Consider the following 10,450-nt stretch of genomic DNA (forward strand, 5'->3'; position numbering starts at 1 on the left):
ATCTCTTGTTAAAAAAGGCCTCAGGAACTCACTTACTGAACTGACCCTAAATGATGCACTTTCTCAGCTTGCCACACAAATTATGAACTCACAAATATTGTGCTGAAAGCTGAATTTTGATATTTGTATGCAGCTCAATCACAGTTCTGGCAGGTGAGATACTCACAGGTCTGCTGTCTCTTGCCCTTGCGGGAGGTTTTGCTGGACTCACACCACACCGTCACACAGTCCTCCAGAAGCTTCAGGCTCCGGTCCTTCTTCCAACGCTGAGACCGAACCTTCACCATCTTTGATCCCTGCAGCATCACACGCACATCTTCATCGTCCAAAACACCTACAACACACACATACACAATTTTAAAATAAATGCACCTTCTGTTTGCTCTAGATGTTTTCCAGTCTGTCCAACACACCTGCTACATGCTGTAAATCTGAAGTGTCAAGTCTCCAAGAGTTACACATACTGTTATTCACTCATAATGTGCAGTCCCAAGGTTGTTCTCATATTCAGGCTATATGTGCCAGCGACTAACACTTCCCAGCACTGTCTTGAGTCATACACTGTTTTGAAATTTCATCCAAAATATGAACCAAAATCAACACATTGCTCAAACATTACTTCCAAAATAAATTTATATGTGTACACTCACACGTACTTGAGATGTGAGAGCACTGGGAGGTCAGAGTCTACAGTCACAAACACGAGGAATGATTTCATCCCACAGTGATGTAAGACGCCAATTTCTGTGCGTCAACGTCAGCAGCAATGACTGCTCATATCAAAATGAACTGTTTTTTCTACTTTGTTTTTTTCACATTTTCATTTTTAATCATCAACGGTATTTGGTTGTCTAGATTAAAGTGGCTTTCCCTCCTTTACAGGCTTGTGCAAGCTTGGAAAAAGACTGCTCACTAAGAGCAAAATTGCCAGTAGTGCACACTGAGCTCTTTATAGACTTTTCAAAGCTAAGTTAAGCCCGTCTGTGCAGCCCGGTGCTGTGCTACAATAGGCTGAGCTGAAAAAAAAGAAAGAAAGAAAAAAAAAAAAAAACCAGGCTGAGGGAGGAATTCAGTAAGATTGAATGGTGCTCGCTGAAAGTGTCACTTATTTGCACACGCTCTGTTGTTTTAGCGCCAGTTCACTTAAAGGGGGGGTATAATATTATTTCATGTATTCTGATTTATTTACACTGTTAAAGAGTTGCGTTCTTATGCTAAACATGGCCAAAGTTTCAAAACACGAGTTGGATGTATGACGGAGTATTTCTGTGCCAAAAATACTCTTCCAATTCCTCATAAACTTCACGCTCTTTTTTTCGAGTATGTGCCTGTTTGACATCAGAAAGGTCAGAATTCCTTGTACAGACACTTCTCCCGGAAGGGCGCGTGCGCACACGTTGACCAGAGTGAGAGAGCAAGAGCACGCCCATCAACGTGCATTCGGCTTTACGGAAGTCGTCGGCAGTGCTGCACAGGTCACAGGACTTCACGAAATCAACAATGTCACCAAAGAAGTGTGTTTTTGGTTGTGAGGGAAAGATAACCTTGCTTCCCAAAGAACCAAGTGTTCAGTGGAGCTGAGAGTTTTGTGCTCACGCATTACATTGAAGCGCTCTCGATATTTGTTATTAAAATAACCATAGAAACTGATAGTTGCAATCACTTTTTAATTGGTTAAAAAGAATGGAGAATATCTCATGTTTTTCTGTGGCTGCTCAAGCCCTCAGGATCGGCGCTTATGGTTTTATAAACAAGGCCCAGCTCTACACTGGATTTACAGATCGTTTGAAACTGAAAGATGGAGCGGTCACAGTGATAATGATGACGGTCATGAGTCAGAACCGCAGGTGGTGAGTAAAACTGATTCAAATGTCTGTTTTGTTGACAATAGGCGCCTAAGTGCATATAATGTAAACAACACGAACGTAGTGAATTCATAAATTCATTATTCATCGTTCAATATATGCTATATTCATTATAGTGATTCAAAAGGGAATCCATGGATAATGCGATGGTGTATTGTGTGTGTTTAAATACATTTGTTTGGCTGACCACTGATAGCTTGTAGACGATCGCTACGCAAAAGCTGCGCTTGCTCGTCACTCTTTAGCTTCGCCCATGGCACGCCTCCAGGTGCTCAGCTGTTTTTGGAAAGACTCGGTACAGCATATCTATCTTTTATAAATATGATAAAACTAAAGACTTTTTGGAGATATGAAGGATGCAATACTACTCTTTAGGTACTCGAGATTAACATGAGATTGGCAGAAACTGTGTGTGATACCCCCCCTTTAAGGAATTAGATAAAACCTTGCTAACTTAGATTAGCATGCTCACTAAGTGGTTAAGAAAAGCTTTTGATTAGCTGGATTTGAATTACTGCCACCAGGATCAGTAGAAAACATACACTTCCAAAAGATACATACACTTCCAAACAAAAGTTTGGAATCGTAAGTGTCTTTAATTATTTGTTTAATTATTTGGCACAAATAATGCTGCTGTAATAGTGCAGCATTATTTGTGCCAGGCAAACAGCACTAAGTCATGTGAATAAGCCACAGTCTATAAGCCACGTTTGCACTGAAAAGAATGACAATGACTTAAAGCACAGCCCTATTTTAGTGCATTTAGTGCCTTTAACTGGATTGGGCAGTGAATAATGCACAAATTTTTGCACGGAAATGGCCAACTGTCCCGTATTAGCCTGGACGTCCCGTATACTGGGCCTAACGTTAATTGATTTGTCCCGTACGTGACCTCCCTTGTCCCGTTTATTGACTGCTACGCTGATCTAACGTGTATTTCAAGAGAAGTGGAGGAATTGACCTGTTGTAAATCTGACATGATTCTTTAAACATGACGGCTCCAATCGCACGTTATAGATCAGCTAACATGATCATTATATATGTTTTTAAACGACAAAACACTTACATCAGAATATCAGGTAGTTTATGACATAGCTAACAAGTTTGTGAATAATTTGAATAGAAAAGGAAAAGCGGAAAAAAAATGATACATCTGTCATACAGCGCTATTGTGGCTGCTGTGTTTCACATGACAAGCATGACGCGTGTGAAAAGGTTAATATTTTGGCTTTCTTCTTCATTTATGTTAACAAAAATTAGGGATGCACCGATACCGATACCAGTATCGGTATCGGCCCGATACCAAGCTCATGTACTTGTACTCGTACTCGTAAAAATACCCCCGATACCAAAGACCGATACCTCACGTGACGTAGGCTAACTGACAGAATTTTCCGCGCACAGAGACACCGGCGGCAGCAACAGAAACAATGTCAGCCTCAGGGGTGTGGAAATACTTCAAATTAATGATGACAACACACACATTGCGAACTACATGCTTTCAATCACAATTCGTTATCGATTTGTGAAGGCGGGATAGACGGAATCGCGCTGAATGACACAGACCAGAGGCGCTCCCTCTCGCGAGCGATCCCAGTTCTCTCAGACAGCGCGCGATCAGTTCTCCTCGCGCCTGAATGGTCAAATGCACAAATAGTTGTCAAAATGTCCATCGTGTGGAGTATCTCACGTAAATACAGTCGGTTATGGCTTAAGTGGACGTAAACATTTGGGTGAAAACAGGATATGTGTCAGTATCCATGGATTCGGTCTTAAAGGGACCGTAGCCTATATTTGTCATTAACGTTAATAAAACAACAAAATATGTTAAATAAATGTATACATGGTAAATAAACCTACTGTATCTGAAAAACAAGTTTATTTAATTTGTATCTCTATAGTATTTGTTGTATTGTTTGTAATTTGTAAATTTCTTTTTATATAACAACAATTATATATATTGGTAATTATGCCCTTTGAAGGTTATTGGACACTGTGAAATTTTTGTTCTTTAAGTTTGTGACAAGCACATAAAAATTATTACTTTTTCATTAGAGTAATAATGAAGAAGCTGTCCTACATTCATTAGTCTCACTGTGTTGTGCTTGGAAAACTGCAACATCAGCAGAAATTAATAAATGTATAGGCATCGGTATCAGCGAGTACTAGAAAAAAAGTATCGGTACTCGTACTCTGTCCTTAAAAAATGGTATCGGTGCATCCCATAACAAAAATATTAACAAAATCAAAAATTTGAGCTGGGAAAGTTTCTGAAATTTGGTTGATTTGACCAAATGATCCAAATGTGTTAATTATGTCTGAGAACCTTTACATCTTTCATACACATACTTAACTGTAGATACTGAAACGACATACATTGTGTGGTACAGTACAAATATTTTGAGTGTGTACCTTATTCCGACCCTTATTTTCCTACAAAAAACCACAACTGTCCCTTCCTTTCCTGATGGCAACCCCAGACGCAGATACTGTATGCAAACGTTGTACAACTGTTTAGCAAATTCTCCCCTGAATTTCTGCCAGAGCTGTATTGGGCTTAGTGGCCAGGGTTGCCAGGTTTTTATAACAAAACCCGCCCAATTGCTCCTCAAAACTAGCCCAATCGCATTTCAGAGGGGTCCCACGGTAAAAATCACGTTCCGGGGGGTAAATATCACGTTATTTGGGGTCGATTCAACCCGCGGACATGAAAAACAACCTGAGGCAACAGTGTAGAAGTAGCCCAATTCCACAGGAAAACCGCGGACTTGGCAAATTTGGGCTCAAAAAGACCTGGAAAAGGAGAGGTCATGCTCACAGTAATGGCTGCTCCGCATTCTTTCACAGCATGGATATTTGCATTAGACAACACTACTTCAAACCCTCTCATCTTCTTCAGCTCTCTGAAGTGTGATAAAACATTGCTTTCTTTCATTTTTAATATATTTTCAATCATTTAAAGAGAAAGAGTGGAGTGACAGTAATGGACCTAGAATTAAATAATATAAAAAGTTTGTGATCAACAGAAGAGAAATGACTAAGAGAGGAGGACAGAGGTCGTGCAAACTGCCTCAACTGCTTCTGCTGAACAGCCAACAGTGCTTGCAGCAAAGAGACCCTCACCACGGCAACCAGAATATAAAGACCCTGATAAAGACTCTCTGACAAGCGTGTGTGTGTAAGTAAAAGACAGCACAGAGGTCAGGGGGGAAAGCTGAGGGATAGAGGGAGAGAGAAACTAGACAGAGTTTGCCAGAGTGCAGAGTCAAAGCTACTGGGAACACGGCAATGAAATGCCATCACAAACTAAACTAAACCAAATCGCGGAAATTAACACTTTGAGAAATATATGATTTGAGGTAAAAAGAAGCACTCATTTTTCCCTCATTCCCAAAACTACACATAGAAATGAATGGAACTTTTTGAAAGTCCCATTTATTTCTATGTATAATAGAATGTGTGTAATATAATTCTATGAGAAATAGACATTTATTTTTAATAAAATGCCCACACATGAGAAGACTCATATCAGCATTGTTATTGTTAACTAAAACTATTGTTCATTAAAGTAAAGCTGAAATAAAGAGTTTAGATGAAGAGTTTAGATGCAATAAAATACGTTTAAGGGGCTATATGTAAGAATTTTCATGTGTTTATCTTTTTATCCCCCAATGTGTGAACAGCTTGTAACAAAATGTAAAAAAAACTTTTTAGGTTGTCAATGAAAGCCTGTAGAATGATTTTTATGTTAGCCCTGTCCCAAATGGCACACTTTATGTGCACTTGCAGTCTTACAATGGCCGTTGCGTGCATGTGTCCGTTAGGTCCACATATAGTCTCAAATATACTTTGTATCAAACCATTATAACAGTGTAAAGTTACCTCATCTGACAACATGATGCCGGTGAATTGTGCAAACATATCCACATCGCTATGATCAGATGCTTTCTTAACTCCTGCTTTCTCAACGCTGCTTTTTGTTATGTGTTTATTTTGTTATTGAGAGAGAGAGGAAAGTGTGCAGCACATCTGAACGTCACTCTCAGCAGTGTGGACGGCGTCTGGATGTTCGGTAACAGTTTATCACTGCAAAGCTATTTCCAACTTCTTTTTTCTTCTAAGCAAAGAACTTCGCTGTGAGTATATTGGGGTATTGAATTACATTCAGTCTCTTGTACGGTACGTGTAAATGAATACGAGGATAGGCATAAGTTGCTGGCTGTAGTTCACTTAATGGCCACTGGTGTCGCTAATAATAAGGGTTTCTGAATTCTACATATAGCCCCTTTAAGTTGAAGTACTAAAATTGTACTAGAACTGAAATAACAATAACTTACAGCTGAATAGAAATATAAAAAACTAAACTAAAACACATAACAAAATTACTAAAAATTTAAATTAAAACTGAAAATGTAGAAAGCTAATTCAAAATATTAAAAAATACTATAAGTAATACTAAAATAACACTGCATATCAGCAGCCTAATAAAAGCACATTTATTTTACACAGAGCGGGTCGCCTCACAGGGGTCGAACATATGATCAGCTGACTTCTACTCGCCTAGCAACATAAGCAAAAAATTCCTGAGAGCACCTTTAAGGGAGCTTTAAATGATTGAAACCAAGCTACAAAAACAGCTTCATCTTCATCTTCATGGCTGTGCCGTCACAATCACGGACCTCATATTAGAACTGAGTCCCTGAACGTTTCTGACTGAAGAATTTGGTGCATTTTGTTTTGTGAATATGCCACAAGCTTTACTAAGGGTTTATTGTCAGTGCAAACTGTAGCTCTGACAGCAACCCACAACATGGTGATGTCACTTATTTCACATGCAAACAGGTTAGCAGTCATAATAAAGGTCACTTACTTAGAAATCATAAGGTATGTGGCAAATCATACAGTAGGACAGAAAGCAGGACACTTAATTCTAAGGGTTAGTGAGAATGAGGAAGAGGAAACTGGTAATACAAAATGAAAACTACCACTTCAGTTGATTTTTGGATGAAGAAACCTTAATTAACTTTAACGTACACTATTGGTCAAAGGTTTGAGGTCAGCAAGATTTTTCTTTTTTAAGACACTAATGCTTTCATTTCGAAAGGACTCAATAAACTATTCAAAAGTGAGGCTAAAGACATTTATAATGTTACAAAAGATTTCGATTTCAAATAAATGCTGTTATTTTAAACTTTCTATTTATCAAAGAATCCTGAAAAAAGTATTAAGATTTCCACAAGAATATTAAGCAGCACAACTAATAATAATAAATGTTTCTTGAGCAGCAAATCATCATATTAGAATGATTTTTGAAGGATCACATGACACTGACGACTGGAGTAATAATGCTAAAAATTCAACTTTGACATTACAGGAATAAATTACATTTTAAAATATATTTAAATAGAAAACAGATATTTAAAATTGTAATAATATTTCAAATAATTTTACTGTCTTTACTGTATTTTTTAAATAAAATAAATGTATGCTTGGTGAGCATAAGAGACTTCAAAAACATTACAAAATTCTACAACCCCAAACTTCTGACTGGTAGTTCTATTCTAATTCCCTTGATAAAGTGTCCACTAAATGCATAAATTTAAATGTAAATGTAGTGTAGACTTAAGTGAAAATATATGATTTATAAGATTTATATTCATATTTTATTCCACAAATGCAACATTTAGACTATTACAGTTTCCTACAGTTCACCTAAGGTGCATCTTGTCCATAGTAAGCACATCTATAATTAGAATAAATGTGGGCACATTGCATGGATGACTTATTCTCTCTCGTTACTTTGTCATTTAGCAGAATCACAAGAACCGTAAACCAACTAGAGCAACTTGGGAGCAACTTAACATAAATCAACCCATCACATTGGGTTTATCAGCAAATCTCATCCCTAAAACAACTAATTAATGGTTTTCTCTTTCAAGAACCTCTTGATTATTCCCACTGGAGTGCTGTATTTTGAAGCACTGGCATAGTAACATTGAATCACGCCACTGAAGAGCACCAACTTGCACAGCCCCTTCAAACAAGCCACTCAACATCATTTTACAAGTGCAATAAATCCGAACACTGATAATATTTATAGAATATCTATTGACACAGTAACCATGGCAGAGATAAATCAGCACTATGGCAGCCATGGAACAGGTCTTACTAAAACATTCAATAAAAATACTCTGCATATGTTGCTATGGAAAATAATACTGATGAGCACAACATTAAGTACAGTTAATTAAACTGAGGCAGGGTTATCGCCCACTCTCAATTGTTTAAGCTAAGCTCTTTCTCAAGTAATTGCAGTCACAGTGCTGTAGTTAAGTGAAGAAGCCAGTCTTCAGCAGGTCTTGTACTTGATATAGTGACAATATTCAGCACATTCATAAGTTAATGCAAAAGAAACCCAGATAAATCAGGCATAGGTGTGATACACAACTGATGAAAGACCTGCGCTGCAATAAAAGACCAGCACTGTTAAACAATGATATAAATACGCCCTACTTACTTTCCGTGGAAATGAGCCAATGTTCATGAAGAATGCGGCATAATAATATATGTGTAATATGCTAGAATACAGGCATTCCAGGATTACATGATAAATCAGTCATATAATGACATCTATTTTAGATAGTTTCAAATATTTTTATCTCTCCACCCTCTTACTGCGGTTCATTTTTTTTAAAAGTGTGAAGGGTAGCACTTTATATCAGTACTTATTACGGTAATTACAGTAACTGGGAAATAACTATATGTACTAACCCTGAACCTACCCCTAAACCTAACCTCAACCCCGTAGTTACCTTATATTACCTAGTATTTTCTTAGGTAAGTACACTGTAAGTACACATTCTGTAAAATAAAGTGCAGAAGCATAAACTAGCACAGTTATTTTAGTTTGGTTTGGTTTCAGGACTGGGCTGATACTAACAATACCTGTCTGAGATATCAGCTTGCTGCATAATAATATGTAATTGCCAAATAAATGCTGATATTAAAAGGAAAACATGTTGAATTGTTTTTACATGAACAGCATGGGCCATAGGTGTAGGTGGCGGTGATCTCAGATGGAGTCATGCTGCTGAAAGGCGGAGATGAGATGTAAACATGAGTGCGAAAATAAGTGTGCGAGAAGAGTCAGTGGTTACGAGTGAGGCCAATCATGAAAGATAAAAATATGTCAGGCCATACCAATCACATTATGTAAGTATATATATATATATATATATATATATATATATATACACATTGTTGCATTGTCAAGTCTTAGGGGAATGTTCACACAGGATGTGTTCTTGCATTCAAAAACATAAAAAAGGTTGTTGAAAAGGAACAAAGAAGTTTCAAAGAATTAATTTTAACTCGACAAGCTGTCTTAAAAAGCAAAGCTTCTGATGTTTGTGTACATAGACCAACTATTACTATATATATATATATATATATATATATATATATATATAAACAGCTGGATGAACTTCCTTTTAGTTTCCTAATGTACAACACCAACAACATTAGCAAAAAAATTTGCACCACTCACAATCTGTGGTCTGAAACAAAAAGACAACCAGAGTGATACAAACAGTGAAAAGTCCCAGAGCCGTAATGCTATACGCTCAGCTGATCAAATCAGAGGACCAGAACTAACTGTTGTTTAATTATTATTGTATATATCACAAATCCAGGTCTCAATGAAAAAAAATAATGCGTATTTATAGCGTATTCTTTCCCTAAAACAGTTTAAAAAAAATAAATAAATAAAAAAAAAGTAAAAGACAGTAAATGGTTAATAAAACACAGCAAATGTCGAGCATTCACATTCATGTCACGCAAAATGAACAGATGTCAAAGCGTAAAGGTCTTTATTGATTTAGTGTGGAATGGGTGAATTTGTTCGTTTGACACCTTTCACAATACGAACTTCTACAGTTTAAACTAAGTTAGCTGCTGAGATTGGTTTACTGCCTGTAAGGTTAAAGAAATAGTGCATACTTAAAGTAACATTCAGAGTAGCCTATATTAGGCATTTCTGCCCTTAATGTGTGATCATCTCACCAAGCCTCCGAAGCGGATCGTGGGTTTTCGACTCGAACGCTTTAGTTTCAGTCTGAACGGGCTCTGGTTTCTTCTTTCTCCCCAACATGTTGAATATATTCCGTCGGTTCCAGGCAGTGCTCCTTATAACCGTCTTGAACCAGGTGGTAAATGTGAATAATCAGTAGACAAAAAAGTTCTGAAGTATGCGTTTAAATCTGTCTGTCAATGCATGTGAAATCAACGCTGCTGCTGTGACGCGTGTCCTAACACTTGACGCTTCTAAAAGCGCAGCGCGTAACTCGAGTCCGTCGAGGAGCGATAAATATTTCGCTGATGAACACGAGTCACTCACTCACACTGTGACACACTTACTGTGTCACAGCCTCTGCTTCAAGGCAAACTATCTGAATAGAGAGCTAGACTGTGTAATTGGTTTTTACTTTTGTTTTTAGCCTATTTTAATGTAGCAGTAAACAATAGTCTTTGGAGAGTACTGTTGCAAACAAAAATAAAAAAAACGACGCTGTCTGAATTTAGACCAT

At 37.4% G+C, this 10,450-nt stretch overlaps 1 protein-coding gene across 2 annotated transcripts in view; it reads right to left on the reverse strand.

Annotated features, from left to right (window-relative positions):
* plcd3a (phospholipase C, delta 3a) overlaps positions 1–10,450 on the reverse strand; it is a 31,427-nt gene extending 20,977 nt beyond the window's left edge. Inside the window, exons 1-2 of one of the 2 annotated variants that reach the window (XM_051886269.1) lie at positions 9,927–10,450; positions 167–334 (exon numbers count right to left, since the gene is read on the reverse strand). In XM_051886269.1, the coding sequence (XP_051742229.1) occupies positions 167–334; positions 9,927–10,014 (256 nt within the window). In that variant the 5' untranslated portion in view covers positions 10,015–10,450. Of the gene's footprint in view, positions 1–166; positions 335–413; positions 478–9,926 lie in introns of those variants that run through there. The other variant, XM_051886270.1, reaches the window with a different exon arrangement.

Source organism: Ctenopharyngodon idella, chromosome 3 (genome assembly GCF_019924925.1).
Source record: "Ctenopharyngodon idella isolate HZGC_01 chromosome 3, HZGC01, whole genome shotgun sequence".
In the NCBI taxonomy this organism is placed as follows: Eukaryota; Metazoa; Chordata; class Actinopteri; order Cypriniformes; family Xenocyprididae; genus Ctenopharyngodon; species Ctenopharyngodon idella.